This window comes from Dendrobium catenatum, unplaced genomic scaffold, assembly GCF_001605985.2.
Source record: "Dendrobium catenatum unplaced genomic scaffold, ASM160598v2 fragScaff_scaffold_1344, whole genome shotgun sequence".
In the NCBI taxonomy this organism is placed as follows: domain Eukaryota; kingdom Viridiplantae; phylum Streptophyta; class Magnoliopsida; order Asparagales; family Orchidaceae; genus Dendrobium; species Dendrobium catenatum.
The window spans coordinates 98,342-121,319 of NW_021319806.1; the positions used below are offsets into that span (position 1 = coordinate 98,342).

Here is a 22,978-nt window from a genome sequence, read left to right on the forward strand (position 1 = left end):
CAGTCCATGTGACAAATTTTTAGTGGATTTCTGGACCTAAAAATAGGTTCGATGACCGGACCTAATAATTTGCCCTAATCTAGATGCTGAGCTATTGAGAGATTTTTTTTGGGAGGTCAGCCCAGTCCTTTCTACTTATCAATGCGTGAGACAATTCACTTATATGCTGATTTTGTTCATTGGGTATAGAGGGTTTCATTGTCAAAAAAATGCAACAAAAAATAATGCCAACACTAATGAGAGCAAAAATAATGTTGCAAAGTACATAGGCAAAAGCTCTTCTGCAAGTTCTGCCATCATAGAAGCAACTTAAGCTCAAGTGAGACCAATTAGCTAATCAGTCTCCCTCGTAAACCATCATCTTTCAATTTGATACTCGTTGCGAATTGGTCACATGATATTGGTTGATATCTCATGTCAACAAAATCAACTAGGCTGAGTAGCTTATTAATGAGGGCAATAAAGATTTAAATGAATGTGAAGATTTAGATTTCTTTTTAACTGTTTTTTAAAATAAATTTTTAATAAAAATTTTTTTAGTTCAAAAAATTTTTATACTAAAAATTTTCTTTATAAAATAATAAGAAAATCAACTCAAATGAAGATTCAATTTTGATGGTTGACATGTAATATAAATACTTAAATATGAATGTATTTATGCTTCTGATTATTTGGATGGAAATATAAATAGCAATTAATTATCATGCTGAAGTGTTAACTTCCTTTAAAAAATTTCTCTTATATTGTGATAACATCTAGGAAAATTTACATGCATAATATTAAAGTTATATGTATTTACATATTTTATATTTATTAATATAGCATTTTAATGTTTAAATGATACCGGAAAACATGCTTGAAAATATATTTTTTATATTAATTAAATTCATATGAGTGATATTTTGATATTATTTAAAAATTAATATATTATATAAAAACTTAGTTTATTATTTATCTAAATTTTATAAAATTTATTTAACTTTTAATGACTGAAATGATATGCATGCAATTTTAATAATTGTAAATATAAAAAATAAAATAATGTTGCATCATATCCATGAAACAAACATTCCAGAAGTTGCAAGCATACTGCAAAGTTTACTAAATTTTATGCGACTCCTTAATTTTCCCAAAATTTTTTTTTTTTATGCGACTACCCGCGACCCGCATTTATCAATCCATCGCTTTATCCAATGGACGGTTCGATTTGCTATAACATAGAGTCCCTAGATGGCATTCACGCACGGATTTTCGTCGTTCTCCGTTGCCAGTTGGAAAGCTGTCCGATCTTCGGAAGAAATTGTAGGGCTCGTCCGCACGTAATAATTTTTTCCGAGACAGATCAGAGATACAAGCATGTAACAGGCTGTTCGAGGAGGGTGAAAGAAGAAAACAATCAGGAAGCTTGCAGGCGATTCAGTAACTCTCTAGTTTGATTGTAGAACTCTCTGTCTGAACCTCTTTTTCAGGTTATAACCAGTAACTCACATTATCAGTACCCCCTTTCAGATATCTTCGAGTAATTAGGCGCTATAATTTTCTAAAGTAGTTAGGGTTTTGAGTTTACGAAATGCGTCAGTTCGGTACAGGAACGCCGCTACTGTTTTTCCGGGGGTTCGCTTTTAAAAGATCTGGATTCCTTGAGGCATAGTGCTTACCGGTTTCTTTTTCTCACTTAAGGCGAATGCTTATTGATACTGTTTTTTCAGTTGTACTTTTTTCTCAGTAGTGAATTGGACTTAACGGAGTTTTTCACTACTTGCAGTGATTGTTGTACTTTCAATTTGATTTTTGCTAGATTTTTGCTGTATTCTTCCTTGAATTGTACAAAAGCTTTGCTTCGTTGGAGAAAGCTGCTGATTTGGAGTTCTGTCGGACTGAACAGCTACTTGCGAGCTTTAGCAGTTTGTCTCTGGCCACTGGTTGCCATATTTTGTCTTGAATTAGACATTTTAGTGGATGCTACGTACTTCGAAACTTTAAGACGTAACATTTGATTAACCTTAAGTGGATGCCCTAAAATTGACCTGTTGATCGATCACAATACGAACGAAGGAGAGTCCCTATTGAGAATTGTTCCTGAATGGTGTTGTTTGAAGTGCAATGGGAGGGAAGGATCAGCATTTATTGTGATGAAGGAAAAAGAATTGTACATAAATAGGAAGGGAACAATATCAGGGATATTCGAATTGATATATAGGTAAGGAATTGCATGAATTGAGGAAAGGATTTACATGCGAATAGAAAGAATTATTGAGGGTATTTAATGAAATGGGAAAAATAATATTGAAGGGTATTGTTAAGATTATTTAATGGTATATTTGTGTTAAGAAGGGCAAAAGTAAATGTATGTCTCATGAAAGCATATCAGCTTTTTGATTACCCTACATTTTAACTTAGCTGAATTTTACACTGTATCAGTTGTCATGCACTTAACCAAATGCAATAAAGATGATTTTTTTTTTGTCTCAAAAAAGATAATCAAGCAATAAAAAAGCTTTGCCAAATGGGTTTCGAGTTTGGTGCATCTTATTTTAGTAGCCTTTCTTCAAAAGCTGATGTGCGTTAGTATGGGCAGTATCCAACTTTCTGGAAGTTAAATACAAGTGTGTTTATTTATGAATGCTACACTTGTAGCATTCATAAGCTGTGTTCCAAGTTTGGGTTGAAGGAATGTAATACATATATGTGTTTTATTTGCGGAACTGAGGCACGAGAAGGAAAATTGTTGTAAGTTTTAGTTTCTTTACCTTCCATGTTAATTTTGTGTTAACATTTGTAAATGCTTGATTTCTACTTTGTACCTATGAGTTTTTGCTGTGCAGATTACTAAGGTAATTGAATAAACAAACTATCAATTGTACCTTTGAAATAACTGAACATATAGTTAGCATTTTTTCATTTTATTCTTACTGTGGAAAATATAAATAGAGCAACATGTTTTGAACTTGAAATACTTTACTTCATGAATTCATTAGGGTTATGCTTCTTAGATATATTGATTGAAAGAAAACTAGAAATTTAACATCTAAGTTTCATTATCTTACTTTGTCCTTGTTGTTCCTTGCTAATCATGCATGCTGTTTTTGACTATCAAGAAAAATACTAATTTGACTTAACTAATGCACTGGTGAGATAAAATAAAGCAATTGTGCTTTTCTGTAAATTTCTTGTTCTGTAGCTATTTTATTATTTGTTTCATAACTTTGCCTGATTTCTTAGCTGTAGGAAGCTTTTGGCTCACTTATTCCATATTTTATCATAGTGTTTCCACATTAGACGCTGATGTTTTATTTGACCTTTTTGATCTATTGGATTAATATTTTAGCTTTTCATCATGATGTTTTTCTAAGCACTAGGATTATACAAAGCATGTATACTTTAAGTTTTTCTTTTAATCTTTTGACACATAAAGTTCTTACTATTTTCTTCAGATATTTGCATTTTCATCCGACATCAGTGTGAATGTGGTTCCGTCACTATGCTCAGCAAATAATGTCAAGCAACGTGGTTTTTTGTCGATTAAACATCCAGGTGCTGGCATTCACCTTCTAATATTGTTTTGGCTATTATTACCCACATTACATATGTCGGTTAACTTCGTTGTTGTGCACGAAAACTTTTGAAGAAGTAGAGTGCGATGTGCATGCAGGCATATAGCTAGTTATTTGTATATGGGTGGATGTTCTTGTTTTGGAGCGTACAAACTCCTGCTCTTGCTAAGATGGCATTGAAGATGGTCTTTCCTTCAATATTTTTCCTTTTTTCTGCGGCTGAGTCATCTGGCATCTCAAGGAAAATGTTATATCTTAACCTGTATGGACAGTCAAACATACTTCTGAGCTGGCCGATCTTAAGTGCAGGCATATTCGTGTTGGTTTCAGTAGTCTTGTCACTGTTCCTTGTATTGGATCATCTTGTTGTGTATTATGAGCCCGAGGTATGACTTTATGTTCTTTTCCGCTTGTAATTGTATTGCATGCAAGTCTCTTTTTCTGTGTTTGGTTTTATTTTGTGCAATTTTTATGTAGTTAAGGCTGTATATAAAATTATTTTGTAGTGGAATTTCAGTATTTTTATCTATATCACTTTTATTTGTGCATTCCTAATTTCCTACGTAATAGTTATGGCAATAGAGAAGACTTTTGAATGCTGAAATTTATTTTGGAATCTTTGATGTGCATAGGGTACGAAGCTTGTGATATAATACTTAGTGCTGCTGAACAAAACTGACTAGTGATTTTTATTTTCTTCAGGAGCAGAAATTTCTGATCGGCATCATTCTTATGGTTCCTGTCTATGCTATCGAATCGGTACTTATAACTTAATCCCAATGTTATGGTCACTGTAGCTAAATTTAGTGGTTCGTCTATTTTTTAAATTGAAGACGTTCAGAGTTTATGAAGCTATTTTACACTGCATTATTTGGAATACATTCTTAATTTAATCCGCAATTGTTAATTTTTGATATAATTTCCCCTAGTTTCCTGTCAGTATTTCCTTTTTTTAAATATAAGCGGAGTTTGATCCCCTCTTGTCATTTAATGCATAAGAAAGTCCCATGCCTTGGTTTCAAACCCTTGAATTGTCGTGTGGTCAGCCAATTGCTTAGCAACCAGAATACAAGGCTCTTGGTGCCTTTTTTAATCTTATTTTATTTATGCCTGGTGTTTTAAGAGGATAATTATGCTGCTGCTAGTTTTTTTTTTTTTTTTTTTTTTCATTTTCCCCTTATATTGTTCTGGTATGAGTTTAACATCATAGTTTCTAAAATCTTATCATGCATAAAGTATCATGTACATGCATGATCAACTAGGTTAGCTTAATCAAATTAGAATGCGACCCTAACTTGTCACACACTTGAATTCATCAAAGATCCTGAACTCATCTTTGGGAGGATAGTTTTGTTAGACCGGTCCAGTCAGTCCACACGGGACCGACCTAGGCAAGTAGAGGCGGAGGTTCTGCCTCTCCCGTGGAGACCGAGCGGACCGCAAACCTCCACCGGGCTGATTTATGAAGGATTTTTGAGAAAGTTTAGGAGGGAATTTGAATGTAGGGACTGTTTAGAGATTTCCTTTTGAATTATATGCATTAAATAGTTTGTTTTCCTAGGGTTAGGGCATCTTGAATTTGGCTGAAATTTGAGATCTAGTTTTAGGTTTTCTTTGGGCCTAGCGGTGTCTAGAGATTTGGGAGAGATTGATCCTTCTCTCTAATTGAGGATTAATTGTATCTTGTTGTTTTCCGTTTCTATTTCATCAAATCATACAATTTTTCTACTGTTTTCTTGGTTTTCTGTGGATTCTTGTGGAGGATTTTTGCTGTTTTCCAAAGATTGATAGGAAATACTTGAGATCTACAAGTGTTTCCTATCAAATACCTTTTATAACTAAGTAGACCAGCAACCATGACAATCTGAGACGACGAAACCATGAGATTTTAATTGGGGTTCGTCTGCATTCCTCCTACCATCTATTTTATGGTGTCAAATGTTGGCCATTAAAAGAGATGCATAATACTAAGTTAAGTGTGGTAGAGATGAGGATGCTTAGGTGGATGAGTGGCTTGACCCTTAAGATAGGATATGAAATGAGCATATACGTGAAAAGGTTGGAGTAGCTCTTGTGGAAGATAAGATTAGAGAGAGTCGCCTTAGATGGTTTGGTCACATTAAACGGAGGCCTTCCGATGACCCGGTTAGGAAAGTTGATGTATTAGATTTGACTTATGTTAAGAAAGGTAGAGGTAGGCCTAAAAAGACTTGGTTATAAAATATTAGAAATGATCTTTCTTTATTAGATTTAAATGAGAAATTGACTTTTATTCGGACACAATGACGAAAAAGGATTCATGTAGCCGACCCCACGTAGTGGGACAAAGGCTTGATGTTGTTGTTGTTGTTGATAAGTTTTAAAATTTAAATACTTAATTTGTTGTTTCTATATGCTCGGTGCCTATTGCTTATCTAATGACTTCTCTTAATAAAAAATTCTCTCTTGTCATGGGGTGGATAATTAAGTATGGGGTTTGCACCTATAGGAAATCTGGAATTAGATCCTAAATTCCTTGCAAAATAGGGGTGAAATCTTTAGGGAGTGTCTTATCTTAAAACTAATATGCATTATGAAAATTTGACCCAACAACATTCCTACAATTGTCCCATACCGATAGACCGGGGTGCATATATTCAGGTCCAGTATGTAATACAAACAATTCTCTAGATCACATACAATGAGCAAGCTATAATGTGTTGTCGATTTCAAAAATTAGGAAATTTCAACTAACGAGGAAGTTTAAAGCATTTCGGATGATTCAAACAAGTGTTCGCCCCATTCCTTGACTATTCTTTACATGGTAATACTATATTTAAGCACGACATTGATTGCTCACATGAAGGGTAGAAAGATTTGCACCAAAAACCTAATCAATGAGTATATTTCCTATGAAAATATATCTTCTCAGTTCCTTGCCTTCATAACAAATCTTTCTTTCATAGGCATCTCTAACAATATTTTTGAAGCATTAAAGGTAAACTTGAATGGAGAGAGATTATTCCTGATGAAATATGGGCTTTGGAAGAAAATGACACACAAATACTCTCAACCTGCCAAAAAGGAAGAAACTTGTTTGGTGCAAATAGATAATACAAGGTTGATGGGGGCATTGAAAGGTATATAGCTAGAATAGTTGTTAAAGGGTTTCCTCAAATATATAAGATTGATCATCAAGAAACCGTTGCATCAGTTGCTAAGATGATTTCTTTCTAGGTTATCCTCTCTTTCATTGCCAATCTAGATTAACCACTTCATCAACTATGTGCTGAAAATGTCCTCCTAAATTGTGGTTATGAAGATGAAGTTTATATGATTATTCCACTTCGGTTTGAGACAGCTAACAATAAAAATAAAATCTAAAGACTCAATAAATCTTTATAAAGTGTAAAGCAATCATCAAGAGCTTGATTTAATGAATTCATCGCTAATATTAAAGAGCATGGGTATTCTGAAGGATCGATTGATCACACTTTAATTGTCAGTCAATCATCAACAGATAAAATTACAATTTTCATTGTCTTTGTTCAAAATATTATCATTATTAACAACAATGAGAAAGCGATAAGCAGAATAAAATGAAATTTGGCAAATGAATTTGAAATTAAAGATTTGGGGGCCTTAAAAATTTTCCTTTTTATGAAAATTGCAAGATCAAGTAAACTTTGAACCACCCAAAAGAATTTTGTATCACATGATCTAAGCCTATTAATACACCAGTGGACGCTATCAATAAAAGTGGGTCCCAAAGTGGTACGCCATAAGTTGACAAAGATAGGTACCAATGCCTGGTTGGAAGACTCATGACTTAATTACCCTCAGTAGATATGATATCTGCTTCCCATTCAATGTAGTTAGTTGATACATGAATGTCCCCACGTATGAACATCTTGATACTATTTATAAGATACCAATATATCTTAAAGTTTACCAGAAAAAAAGACTTATTATTCTAGAAAGGAGCAAATAGAAGTTTTGAAATCTTTACGGATGCTGACTGATAATAAATCCACTTATGTTTATTCTCATTTTAATGAGAAATTTAGTTGCAGGAAGAAATAAAAAGCAGACATTTGTTATGAAAGTAGCATTTAAGTGGAATTTAGGGTTATGGCCCATAACATCTGTAAAGAAATGTGGCTCAAAAGATTTCTTGAAGACAATAAAGTTTACATTGACGGACTAATGATTATGGTGTGTGAGAAGCATGCACAATTAACATTGCCGAAGATCCTTTCCACCATGATACCATTAAAGATGTCTAAATTGATAGATACTTGATAAAAGAAAAGATAGAAAGAACCGAGTATGAAAGTTATCTGTGGGTCTCCGAAAGGATTCTGCTCATGTGGTTCGAATGCAAAGGATACGACCACACTATCCCGAAAGACAAAATGGTCGTAGGCCTTTACAATCGACACAAGCAAGCCGATGGAAGAGCAGATGGAGTTATACATACGATTAGCCATGGAGGGTAGCGGCTTTCACCTACCAACCTTGATGGATAATAATATATATAACCCTAAATTCACGAGATTTCCCCTATTCGATACATCAGCATCGAATAGGGTTTACTTGATTGTGGGGATCGGTTTCCTACGGGCGCAAGCCCCCGTAGTTAATTACATCTTAGACATCGATCTAAGAAAACTCTCGATTAAGGATGGTGTATTATTTACTTCTTGATTTGGTGCACAAAAAGAGTTCCTAAGTTCTATTCCAAAGAGTCTATTCTATTTATCTTTAATGATGATTAAACCTTTTTGAATGGATAAAGATATGATTAAAATTTTGAGTTTAAAAGATTCAGGATCGAATTGCTACCCTAAGAGAAATGACAGACTCAAAACATACCAGAAGTGAAAGGACGCACTGAGGGGTGTACAACCTGGGCTTATGCTTGCCTGTAGTGAGCTGCCAGCTAACATCCTAAACACAATCAATCGCCTTATATATATACAAGATAGGAAAACTCTATCTTAAGAAATCAAGGATATGTAGTTCAAAAGGGTTTCAATCAGGGACTTCACAATATGCACAAGAATGTACCTAGCGCTATGTATGATGCATGAAACGGATATGAAATATCCCTAGGTCTACTAATGTAATGCATATATGTAAGTGAAGTACAATGTGAAATAAGGTGTGTAAAAACAAATGCATGCATGACATTCAGAGTACAAAAAAAGTAAATAAACACCCTAAGAGTACCCTCCTGGCAAGTTACCCGCACAGAAAACCATCCTAGCAATGCCCACTTCGTGTGGGAAAACAGCGATGCCCATGGCATAATAGGTGGCCTACTCTACAGGCCTAAATGACCTTAATGGTCTCTAAGGCTCACAGAAGGTGGGGGGTATCATACCCAAAACCAGAAAAAGGCCAAAATCCTAGCGATGCCCACTTCGTGTGGGAAAACGACGATGCCCAATGGCACAAATGGGTGGCCTACTCTACAGGCCTAAATGACCCTAATGGTCTCTAGGGCTCACAGAAAGGGGCCAAGCCTTGACCTATAGGGCCAAAGCTTCGGTAGTGAACTAACCTAAGGTCAGCTATCTAAACATGCTAGAATACCTATTAACAAGTTGTGTGTGATGTGTAGCAATTCCGATATATAATTAGGAGTTTATGTTGCAGAAATTATACCTGAATGTATGTGGCGCTGCCACTTAATAGCTCCAAGCAAGCAAATGATCTCAGATTGTGGCGCTGCCGCTTAAAAGCTTATAAGCAAGTGATGTCGCTCGATCCTTGATCATTAAGCTCCAATGTACCTCGCAAAATAAGATAACAGAAAAATATATATATAAGCGTAGATGCCATTTAGAAAAGAAATGCAAGTAAATAAAAATATAACTAACATGAAATTTAAGAATTGCATTTATAAAATATGTACATGTAGTAAACACTGTATAACAAAAGAAAGCATCGGTCTAACCTAGAGCTAGAAGTCGTATCTTAACCAAACAAATCTGAAGTGTGTGTGACAGGCTGTGTAGTTTAGGGTATGTCCTATGTAGGGTAATTAGTTCAAGTTATTTGCATTTGGTTTGTTAGAGGTCAAAAGGAAGATCTTAGTTTGAGTTTAAATATTAGTATTTTTAGGATTGATTTTAATTTTTTTTAGTGTTTAATTGATTACCACCTTTGTTTCACACCGAGGCCGTGAGGTTTATTTCACCCTCCTTGGGGCTAACTTAATAGCCTCGTAGGCCTGAGTTACTCAGTGGTAACCAATTTTTGTTGGATTAATTAGTTGGTTGCAAATTAAAAGAAAGATGGATTAAATGATTTTATTATCAATTAAGGGATTAAATTATTTAAGTTTGCTATCAACTTGGTTCGTGGCGTTGTGCCACCAAGCTCGAGGAACCAGGCCTCCTTAGGACACTTAGCCCCGCAGCCCGGAGTAGTCCATCCTAAAAATCAAGTTGATATAGTTGCATTAAAAGATTTGTTGATTGGTTTTAAGAGATTAGTTTAATGTTTGATTAAGGTTTTAGGTGGATTAGTAGATTTGGGTTTTAGAAGATTTTTAACTTAATGAGTTTTAGCTTAGGCTTGTTTTCCTAACTCGATCTATGTCTTTTAAATTTTACGTTGGTTGAGAATTCATTATTAGATTGGTTAAGTTTGATTTTAGGTTCTGTATTTTAATGATTATGAAATATTAATTATAGTTTGAATATAAATTAAGTGTTTTAGTATATTCCGAGTTGGATTAAGGTTAATTTGTTGGTTAATTATTAATAGATTAAGAGGGTACTAAATAGGAAAATATATCACTAAGTTTTCTATGTTTTGATGTCTCTATCCTATAGGGAGCATGCATCATAAGTTTATGTTACCTAAGACTCGGTCCTTAATTCTCATCCTTAGGTGTCACTAATATTATAGGGGACAAAAGAAAGTTCACTTCTAACCCTCTAGACATTCGTACATGTATAAGCAAGTTTAGGGATTTATGAATGAAATTACGATAATAAATAGAAGAGCGGGAAGTAAAAAAAATAAAGACGCCTAAACAAGATAGAAAGAGAAAAATGAAAATCATATATAAAAGGAATATAGGCATTTTGTTATTGGACATGATTCTTCGAAGTCGAGCATGTCTCTAAAATAGCATCCTCCCTAATTCTATATGATACGAATAGGGAAGAAGGCACTTACAATGCCCTTTGATGTCCCCACAATCCAAACAAAGCACTTGATATAAGACTCAACTCAAACAAACTTAACTACCCTCTAAATAAAGCTCCAATCGACAAAAGAAAACAAACTCCCAAAATGCAACCCAAAATGGGCCTCTTAAAACCCAAAACATGATCTTACTACTCACTAATCCAAAACCATCTAGAAAACAAGTGCAAGCAAGAAGAAAGACAACTGCCCACATAAACAAGATCATTCACTCAAAAAACAAAGACACAAAAGAATCTTTCAACCCAAAGCCAATCGTAAGACCATGAATCCCCAAAAGACTTATAAAACTTTTCCAAGGAGACTACACATAAAGCCCTACATGAACGACCTACTAAAACCTTCCAACACAAAACAAAACAATTCAAGTGCTTTTCTTTTTATTTGGAATGGGGTAGGAATCCATAAATCTTCTCCAGCAAGAAAATTCCACAAAAGCTTTCGTTATAATACATTCACAAAATCTATCGCGAATCTTCGCAACATAAAACGACTCACAAAGCTTTTTCATTAAATATAAATGTTTGCGAAGAAACAACGGGAGCAAATCATAAGAAACACAATTTTTAGTATAAAGCAAATCATAACACTTCTTCAACATAAGACAAACCAAAGCTCTTTTAAACATAAAGTGGGTCATAAATCTTTCAAACATGAAGCCATTCATAAACTTTTCCATTCATACTAATCAATATGATTTTCATATAAAACTCATACAAGCGAAGGAGAAACCAATACTTAAGAGTAAAAATAAAAGTATTCCATCACTCACCATGATTCTTTAGAACTAGACATACTTCCAACTCATTCTATTCCCACCCAACATTCGATGCAAAAGAGATAGAGAAGGTCCAATGCAATTTCACTCTTTCAAATATCCAAGAAAAGACTTTCAGCCAATAGGAAGCAAGATTCCGCTTAAATCCATGTGCAAACTCATATTTGAATCACAGGAAAGTTCTTTAATCATTCTCCAAAATACTTTATGAGAAATATGCGAATACTTGCCACGATTTTTCTCCAACAACCTTTCCAATCTCATACTACATGCCACAAAAATTCAAAGGAATCAAACTTGCAAATATATAACTTAGAAGATGGAAAAGAAAATCCATCACATACTTCTTTCCAAATTTCGAAATAGACCACTTATGTAATCACCCAACTTCCTTTATAACATGTATGTATGAGTGGACAAGAGTAAAATTCTGAAACAAAAGACTTTTCGAGCTCAACACCTATACAAAATGTATTTGAAAAAAAAGAGAAAGAAATTCTTATGTCATTATTTTGTTTCCAAAGCTCAAGGGAGAAATAGCATGCCATCACCCAATGTCACATTGATTCAAGACATAGAACATATGATTGCTTTTCAATATGTTTCCAACCTTCATAATAAAGACTATCAAATATTCAAAGAGAACTTTAATCAGACTTCATGATATGACAATTCTAACCAACATTAATGTAAGAAGAACAAACATTGACCTCTTCATAAAGGCATTTATACTTCAAAGAGGAAAGAGCCTCCACAAACTATATAAGCGGAGAATCAAGTTGGCCCATAAGAGAGACTAGATACGTGACATTAACAAGAGAGCTTTCATATAAAGAACGTGAAATAGGACCATGTATGTCAACTCCCACCCATTAAATTCTAATGTAGCCTCAATTATAAATCATCAATAAGAAAGGTGCTTGCCCACAATGATTCACTAAAATGAAGAGAAAAACTTTCATGATGTTAAATACAGGATTAAGAATAGAGGTTTCACCAATCACAAAACAAGGATTACTTGAAATTCTCATATGTGAGATGAAGTTAATAGAAATGTTCAACTCCTAGCATAAGTCCAAATATATACCACATACTCTTATGCAAGAGGGAAGAAAAGGTTATCCATTGATATAATTATTACAGAACATATCACTTGTATGGCATGAACTATAATAACAACAGACTAAGCCAACTATCACTCCTCTTCAACACAAATGTTCACTCTTAGTCTCACATTCTCAAGAAAGACAAAGAAATGAGAGATGATGTAGAATTCTTGCATCTAAGCGTATTCCCAAAGCACTTGGTTAAGAAAACAACTATCCAAACATCACAAATTCTTTTTGTGGCGTTTTGTCAAACACTAAATATGCAAATATTGATAAAGTCATGAAAAGAAAGTCACCATAAAAGCCATGATTTACACCTATTCAATCAAGACTCTCCAAATAACTCACAAAGGAAACCTAATAATCCATGGATTCATCATTTTAGTAAAGAGATATGTATACATGAGTATGGAAAGACAATCCAAATAAGTTTCATTCTCAGATTTTATAAAGAAAAGGGAAGAAGTAGTAGAAGAATAAGAAGGGGAAGAAGGAGGAAAACAAGAAGAAGAAGAAGAAGAAGAAGAAGGGTAAGAAGAAAAGAAAAGGAAATAAGAAGAAGAAGAAAGGAAAGAGGTCACCTGCCCTAGGGAGGAAAGAGGTCACCTGCCCTAGGGAAGAAAGAGGGGCTTCGTATCCAGCTACCGGAGGAGTGTCAGGCGTGCGAATCCAGAGGGAATCGGGAGGCTTAGGCTTCCTTGTCCCTCGCGCGAATCAGAGAGATGGAGGGAGCAGGGGCGTCAGGTCTGGTCCGGGAGAAGGAGTCGGACAGGGTAAAAGGTCCGTCGGGTTCGGCCTTGGTGTGCAAAGCCGAGAGTGAGAGGTGGTGGGGCTAGGCCGGCCGAAGGAAGAGGCGAATCCAACAGGAGGGAGGAGAACCGAGGGAACTAGGGCACGGGGAGAAGAGGGGAGCTTCGGCCTCCTTGTTTATGCGAACACAGAGAGAGACGGAGCCAGAGAGGGGGTTCCGCCTGGGCTAGGTCATCGAGACGGGGTGATCCCGTCCGGCTAAGTTGCGCGAGAGAGAGGAGAGGGGATCCGGGCGGCTGCCTTGCGAACCTAGAGAAGGATTCGCCTGGGCTTCTCACGAACCGGGAGAGAACGAGAGAGGGAGGTCGGGGGTCTTCCGACCTTGGCCGTGCAAAACGAAAGGGAGACGGGGAGAACTGCTCGGTTGGGATTTTTGAACAGCAACGACAAGCAGGAGAGGGGGAAGCCACGACCTGGAAGGCTTCGAACGGGAGCTCGTCGGCTTCGCTAGGTTCGCCAATGAGGGAGACCGTAGGGAAGGAGTTCCGTGCCTTGGCTTTTCTGGGCCCTGCGAACTAGAGGGAGGCGGGGGTAGTCAAGGAGGCTTTTGGCCTTAGTTAGGGCACGAAAAGGGAGAGAAGGGAGATCAGAGCCGTCCGATTAAATTTCTGATCCGACCGTTGGATTCAAATTGGCTTGGAAATTCAATCAAATTTTGATTAGGACTTAGCTACATCCAAGTGACTGAAATCAGGTTCAAATTGAGTAAGGTTTGGTTCGATCCGGGTCAACTCGAACTCGCCTCGACTCGACCCAAAATTAATTCAATAAAATAAGATAAAATAAATCAAACTCAAATTAATGTCGATTCGAATTGAATCGGGTTCGACGAAGCTCGATTAACACGATCAAACACAGTCGAGGGCAAAACCAGGACAAAAGCGAGGTCAACATTATCTACATCTTGAAAAAATCTCAAATCGTTGATCTGCTGTGCTTTTAATCAAATATAATTCGATAACCTCAATTCTATGGTAGGAATAATCAAGATATAATCCAAGCGTTATTTTTTATTTTACTAGAATAAACGGTTATTTGTTTATCTTTTATTTTTAACTAATGAGCTTTGTAAAGCCTCTATACAATTCGATAACCTCAATTCTATTAACATAGTAATTTACCAAGAAGTTATCCTTTTTTTCATGTAATGGTTGTACCTTCACTTGCTTGGAATTCATATTTATTTAAATGTAATCTACTGATTTCTACCATAAATATTTGTGCTGGTTGTAATGTTCTTGGACTTTTCTATTTGGAATGTAAACGTATTCGGGTTTTACAAGAAAATATCTTAAGACTTTCATTTCTACTGTTTTTTTTTGTTTATTTGACTAGTGTTCTCATTTGTTCTGGGATATTAATCTAGTCTCCCCTTTTTGTGTTCTTAGTTCTTATCACTATTGAATTCAAAAGCTGCATTCATCTGTGAAATTATGCGCGACTGTTACGAGGCCTTTGCTCTATATTGCTTTGAGAGGTATTTAATTGCATGCCTAGGTATGGTTGCCTTTGCCATTTTCTCTTCTTTACTTTTTAACTAATGCTCGGCATCTTTGATACAGTAGAGTGTGTTAAATAAAATTTCATCGGCTTGGGTTGGTCTTTATCTTATGTTAGATGTATTATAATGTTGGACACAATGAAGAATGTGCAGGTTGATCTGTGGTAAACTATTTAGGATAAATTTTGAAATGCTAACATTAATGGTAGCATATTGATATGGGTGCATTAACCATTATTTTAAATACTATGTATCTGAATATTACTTCAATCTCTCTCTCTCTCTGTCTCTCTCTATAACACAGACTTTAGAAAATTCACAAGATTGGTATGAATCTTGTGAAAATATTTGAATTGGAAATTTTTGGAATTAAATTCATGCTCATCCGAACTCTAATTTTAACAAACTTATAGTCAAATTGAACAGTCTTGATAATGCAAACCTTAAAGCGCTATAAAAGGACCGATCCGACTCCAAATAAACTCAAATCAAGCATTTGAATTATGTTTGGAAACTTCTGAACATAAATTGATGGACCAAATGAACTCTAATAATAGCATATAGTTAAATTGAGTGTCTAGAAGAGACGAATCTAACGAGCTTAAGATCTTGATTCTGGCATAATCAAGACATTTAAATATTTGATAAGATGATATGTGATCAAGGGAATTAATATGGACTGTATCATGGAGTGCTTTGGAATTTTTTTCTAATTTACTAAAATGTTCATCTCAAAATGCCTATAAATAGGCGTGCTTTAGATTCTGACCATATTTGCTAAAATGTCCATCTCAAAATACCTATAAATAGGTCTTCATTATCTATAGAAAGAGAGTTTGAAGAGTGGAAAGAACTAAAAAATTCTCTTCATTTTTCTGCTATCACCGCCAAGGACCACCACTAGCGATCACCGCCACCATCACCCGACTTTTGTTAAGATTCAACCCTGTTGTTGGGTTATTAGGTTCACTTGTGGACACCTGACTTCTATAATTCTATAGAGAAAATCAGAAAATTGTATTGTAACTACTCTTATGTTCAATTATGAAGAAGAGAGGATTATTGGATCTTCTACTCAATAGTGGATTTTTGCATTTGGGCCATACCCCATGATTTTTTCCTTTCATAAGTTTTTCACATAAAAAATTTGTAGTTCTGTACTTGCTGGATTTTTGTCTAAAACTAAGAAATAAAATACACTCTACCGACACAAATTTTCTAGCATATTACGGTTTGATGCCATCTGTGAAAAATATTCCTAACATGCCATACCTAATCAAGGATGCCCTAAAATTTTCCAAATGATTGATAATCAATCCCTTAATCAAGGACAATAAAATATAGGTGATGAAAGTCATCCAGGCCTCACTTTAGAAGAATGTATGTGTAAGATGGAAGAACTTCAATTACAAATCTTGCAACTATTAGAGGAGACTGGATAATAAAAAGAAGCACCATAGTATGTTTGAGTTATAACCCCACAAAATCAACAATACTTTATGGATAATGCCAATCAAGCAATATATCTCATCATACTAAAGGCCCCCCTCTACCACAATCTTATGAAGATCACTCGAATACTGATAGTTCAACATATCCGTCTTGTATTATTCAATCAGCCCGTCATGGATGATTTAAAACAGCTCGCTATACCCTCACCAGTCATGGATGATTTAAATCAATGTTACTTTAATGAAGCCCCTCATGATGTTGTAAGAGACGTGGCATGAAATCTTATCCAGGACTTTTCTTGAGGGAAATGAATTAACTTACTTCTCATCAAAATAATGCGTTTCTTTAGCATTCTATTGTAGTAAGGTTTAAATTGCCTATAATTGATCTATATGGTGAGACTTCTGACTTTTTTGAGCATATTGATCACTCCAAGACCATCATTCATATCTAGCATGCTTCTAATGTAGTCCTTGGCCAGGTCTTTCCTATAATTCTTAAAAGACAAGCTCGTACATGATTATATTCTCTTTCAAGTAAAATTATTCAAACTTTTGTGAAAGAATTCATCGCCAATAGAAGGATTATCAAGAACTCCACCAACCTTTTTGGGATTCGCCAAAATGAGGGATAGATCCTTAATGAGCCTTTTGAAAGATTTTTTTTTTTATGCATGCTAAATCTCAGTAGTAGATCTAAAAATGTTAAGAAGTGTTTTCCTTGGAGATCTCCATCCTAGACCTTTCTACTCTTTATTGAAGCGAGATATTGTTCCCTCCAAGGTGATCTCATTTATCGAGTAGAAGCTCAAAGAACTGCTGACGAGACCATCAATACTTCCTAAGTATGCAAGGAATATCTAGATTGAGAATCATTTAACTTTTCACTAAAGTATGCAATGGGATTCCCTTCACGGCTAAGCACAGCTCATATACTAATATGCGAGGAATCACAATCAACTTCAAAAATCTTATCAAAATTTGGCAGATTAAGGATTGGAGGTTGACTCATTTTTGGTTTGATTATTTGAAAAGTTTGTTTAGCTCCAGGTGTCCACTTAAAAATTCCTTTTTTTTAAACAATAAGTGATAGGAGCAATTAGAGAGCTAAAGTTTTTAATGAATCTACAATAGAAAGAAACTAGACCGTGAAACCCTCTCACCTCGCTAATATTTTTAGGAGTAGGCCAGTTTTGAATTGCCTCAATTTTAACAGGATCAACCTTAATTCCCTTCGCATACACGATGTACCCTAAAAATGTCAAACTTGAAGTCACGAAAAAACATTTTTTCATATTGATGTACAATTTTTGTTCCCTTAGAGTTTGCATAATTTGTTTCACATGATTAAGATGTTCAGAGGGGTGAATGCTGTAAATCAGAATATCATCGAAGTACACAACCACAAACTTTCCTATGAAAGGCCTTAAAACATGATTCATTGTTCTCATAAATGTACTAGGAGCATTAAACAACCCAAAAGACATAACCAGCCATTCATACAATTCTTCCTTGGTTTTGAAAGCAGTTTTCCATTCATCATCCGATCTAATTCTAATATGATGATACCTAGTTCTCAAGTCAATTTTAGAAAAGATTTTAACACCACTTAGCATATCTAACATGTCATTCAGCCTAGGAATTGGAAACCTATATTTGATGGTTATTTTATTTATAGCTCGGTTATCCACACACATCCTCCAGGTTCCATCTTTTTTAGGAGTAAGTAAAGCAGGCACAGCACAAGGACTTAAGTTTTCTTTAATTAAACCCTTCTCTAAAAGTTCAGACACTTGCTTATGAAGTTCTTTATGTTCAGTTGGACTCATCTGTAATGGGGAAGATTAGACAATGTGGCTCCAGGGATTAGATCAATGTGATGTTGAATGTCTCTCATTGGGGGCAAACCTTTTGGCAACTCTTCAGGGGTTATGTCAAAAAATTCATGGATTAAAGGTTGTATTTCTTTAGGAATTTATGAAATTGTATCAGATTCTTTTCCTCGGACCAGGTATGCTACCTCAAATTGTTTCAATTCATTTGTGTTAAGAAGCAGTTCACAAGTGGTTGTTTTTGCAATTTTGATATTTTTGTCAGGTGGGTCAGGAATGTGTTTTTGTGGGTAAAGAGTGAATTCCTTATTATTTTGAATTGAAGTGTAGGTATTCTTTTCCCTGTTATGAATTGTTTTATGATCTAATTGTCATGGACGACCCAATAAGATGTGACAAACTTTAAGAGGCACAATATCACAAACAACTTGATACTTGTAAGAACTCCCAATTGTTAGACTAATAGTACATTGCTTTGTTATAGGAACCTCACCTCCTTTGAACCAAGAGATTTTGCATGGTTTGGCAAGTGGCTTAGATTTTAGTTTAAGCTTATCTACTATCAGTTGTGAAACAAAGTTACCTGAACTCTCACTATCGATCATTAAGGTGCAAAGTTTTCCCTCAACAGTGCAAGTGGTTCAAAAGATGTTTCTTCTAAGCCATTTATCCCCATTTTCCATTTTAGCAGTTAAAACTTGTCGGATTACTAGGAGTTGATCACCTTGATCGCCCTCTACATCCACCCTTTCTAATTCAATTTCATTTTCAGGTTCAATTTTGTTTTCTTCTTCCTCTTCCTCTAATTCTTCATCATTTCCAATGTTGTTAGTTTTTGGAGGATTGTTTTTTCTACAAGCAGCTGAAAATGCCCATATTGTCCACATTTGTAATATGGTCCAATCAGTTTTGGTGGTTCAGTTGGTTTGGGTCCCATTAATCCCTTACCCTTATCTAAAGCTTGAGTTTCAAAAGTTTTAGTTCGCACACCAGATGTTCCCACAAAAGTTTGTGAAGATTGAATTTTAATCCCTTATCCCATATATATGTATGTATGCATGTATACAAACAACAACAACAATAACAAGCTGTTATACCACTACTTGGGGTCAGCTACGTAGTGGGATAAAAGCTTGTTGTTGTGTGTGTGTGTATATATATATATATATATATATATATCCGCCCTTTAGAGTCCCTCAATCTTAAATATGTTACTCAGGTAACATGGCAGTGAGAAACCACAACAAAGCTGATAACCCTTGTAACTGTTTTTGTATGTATGATGGAGAACTAATCCGTCAAGTACATGTCATGTTTAATTGAATTTGGATATAAGGACAAATGGCCAGTCAAAGGTAACCCGACCCTAAATTTTTTTTTTAATGATTTAGCTAAACTAGAAATAAGGCCCAACGCAGCTCGTGTTTGGAAGCAATTGTCTTAGGAAGAAGTACATTAGATGTATTAGAAGTTCGAATTTGCATGTTTATGTTTATTAAAATTTCATTACTCTTTGCATGTGAATTTTTCTTATTTTGTTTCATTTTACTAATGTAAGCTAGTAACAAGTAATGATTTTAGGAAGATGGAATGAGATTGATGATAATGATGGCAGTACAACGAATAAATTGCAGATCAATGTTATTATATATGAGTGTGAAATGGGAAAGCGGATTGAAAGATTGAGAAAGGAGGAGTTCGTCCTGCACCTCCTGGTGTGCTGCTTCCTGCGCTTGATGAAACCGGTGTTTTAGAAGCACTAATTGCCTAGTGAAGCGCAAGTTCTTTTTTTTTTTTTGCTTCAATGAATGAAATGCTAAGTGAAGAGTAAATTTTACTAATTAGGGTGCTCATGGATTGTATATCATATATACATATATTATGTATATTAATTAATCAATATTGCTCCACTTCTAATAATTTTTAAAAATTATAATAATAACATTTAATAACAATAATTCTTAGGTATTTGAAAGCAAAAAAATTGAATTGAAGATACAAAAAATGAAGTGATGAAAAATTACATTAAAATCAAGAGTATTCATGAGATTTAGAGACCGATTAGAGATTGAGAGGCGAAGGAACATGAGGCAAAAGAGAGTGAATATGAGGTACTAAGAATGATCTAGAAAATGCACTAAGTATTCTCGAGAAGAAGTGATTAAGCAAAAATCTGCTAGCTCTAGCAACAATAACCAATGAAAAGTGCATACAAAAAATCACACAGAGAGAGAGAGGTGTGATAGGCATAGTTTACTTTGAGCTTGAGCTTCCCAGTCAAATGATCCTCATGGGCACAACATGGCTTCTCTTCACTTTTCAAGCATGTTTTTAATAATACTGAATGAAATATTCAGCTTAAAAAACAACCACCAAAATGTCTCAACTTCATGGAAGCTATGAGAAGATGGATTTATGATGCAAAGAAGCATTTTAAATTGTCATAAAAGATATAGGAAGTCTGTGAAAAGCCTTAAAGGTGTACTGTTTTAGTTTGATTGATTACCGAATATTTGTTACCGTAAGTGCTTTTTCTAAATTTCATTATGATTCCCGTGAAATGTTCTTGAATTTGTTTGCTTTTTTAATCTGTCTCACATGTCCGGGAGTATAGATTTTTTTTCCTCATTGACTATTTGTGAATTAAAAGTTACCGCAACATAATTTTTACCAATGATTATAATTATTTATTTATTTTCATCCAATAGGAGGTGAGGAGAGAACAATTAAGCTTATGGAGAACCAGGTCCAAACCAGTTCTAGCATGCCTCTTTTGGAACTTGCTTACGAAGATAGAGTTATAAGGCATCCATTTCCATTGAATTGTTGTATGAGGAAATGGTATCTTGGCCCAGACTTCTATCAAGCTGTGAAAATTGGTATTGTACAATATGTAAGTACTTATCTTTTTGCGTGGTAATATTTCTGACGATACGTTACAGACATTTTGATCAAATTTCTCTTTTTCAGATGATATTGAAGACAATTTGTGCACTCTTAGCAATCATTTTGCAGCTTTTTGGGGTCTATGGTGAAGGAAAGTTTGAATGGACTTGTGGGTAAGATTAATCTCCATTATCTCTTATTTTTAGTAGAATTTCTTTTTGCCCATTTAATGCAACTTTGAGTTACGACTGGGTTAACTTGTCGAATTTCTTGATGAATATTTATGTTGTATATGTTGTCAGGTATCCATATCTAGCGGTCGTTTTGAATTTTAGCCAGACATGGGCTTTGTATTGCCTCATACAGTTCTATTCTGTTACCAAGGACAAACTCGATCATATAAAGCCTCTCGCCAAGTTTCTTGTGTTCAAGTCCATTGTATTTTTAACCTGGTGGCAAGGAATTATTGTTGCGTTTCTCTTTTCAACTGGAGCTTTTAGAGGCCATTTAGCACAGGAGCTGAAAACTCGCATCCAAGATTATATAATATGCATTGAGGTATGATGCCATATAATGTTCATTTATTTAACATGTACTTTTTTTTCCTAGAAGAGCTTTGGCATTTTTTTTATGTTAAATATGCTTGAATTTTATTCATTCTTAGTTTATATAGGTGTATATAGCGCCATTGCTGATCCTTTGTCTGATCTTTTAAAAATCCAAGTTTTGCCACAATTCATTATTTAGGCGGTGGAAGGTGGGTGGGTCTATGCTCCAATTTCTACACCAATCTCATCAGAGGAAAAAAAATTTCTCTTGAGTAAATGCAACTCATCTCTTAAAACTGAAATAACCTAGCTGATGGTAGTTAACCTAATATTTTTAGTAACATTACATAATTGTTTATCAAGATAAGTTTAATATTACATACTTTTTAACCAAACATCACAACATATCATCTAAGCTCCAATTAACTCTTTTAGTTTGTCCATCACTATGTCAGCGGTCAAAATTGAAAATTTTATAATTGTATTTTGAGTATGTTTAATATTAGTTGCTTTTTCAGTAGTTATTTTCCCCTTTGATAGTTGCTATCAAAATGATCGTAGAATGCAGCAAAATGCTGATTTTTGTAGTTATTTTTCCTTTTGATGGTCGCATTTCATCCTTTAACCCCGCTATTACAACTCGGCCTGGGGTCTTGGATTAATGTGGCGGGACTTGACGGTTGGACAGTTAATTAAAAATTTTGCTTCATAGAATTTGCATCAATAAGCTATTTTCAATATAATGAAAGAGCCACTAAATCCTCAAATGCATTTTAATGAAAAATATTACAACTATTTCAAACAATACCTTTCTTGTGGAGCGTTGTGTCTAAGATACATGTTCTTTCTTTTTCCATTCATTTAAATCCCTTGACTAATACATGTACACAATTGTAAATATAGGGTTGAGTCATAACTCAACTCAGTGGATATTAATTAAGTATTAAAATATTCAATAAAAAATAACTCAACTCACTGGGGCACTTCATTTTTTTTAAAACTCAACTCACTGGGCACTTCATGTTTTTATATTATAGTAATATAAGGTGTTTTGAATAATATGCATGCTCATTATAAAATATAAAATATTTCTTATTCTAAATTTATTTTAATAATGATCATGATGACTTCATCATTTTTGTAAATAATATAACCGTCGTAGGAGGCATTGTCTAAATAGTATCCATTAAGCTACTGTCTTTTTCATAATCATTTTTTTTATTTGACATGCATGGATACATTGTTTCTTTAGTCAATAACATAAAGATACTCTATCAATCAACATGTATATTTATTATCTAGTTAT

At 34.7% G+C, this 22,978-nt stretch overlaps 1 protein-coding gene across 1 annotated transcript; it reads left to right on the top strand.

Annotated features, from left to right (window-relative positions):
- Positions 1–1,216: 1,216 nt before the first annotated feature.
- On the top strand, positions 1,217–21,703 carry LOC110097730 (protein LAZ1 homolog 1). The gene is made up of 8 exons (XM_020824276.2): positions 1,217–1,469; positions 3,435–3,534; positions 3,653–3,940; positions 4,257–4,313; positions 14,843–14,951; positions 20,947–21,131; positions 21,209–21,297; positions 21,427–21,703. The coding sequence occupies exons 3-8, from the start codon at positions 3,683–3,685 to the stop codon at positions 21,686–21,688; spliced, it is 960 nt and encodes a 319-aa protein (XP_020679935.2). The 5' UTR covers positions 1,217–1,469; positions 3,435–3,534; positions 3,653–3,682; the 3' UTR covers positions 21,689–21,703.
- Positions 21,704–22,978: the final 1,275 nt, after the last annotated feature.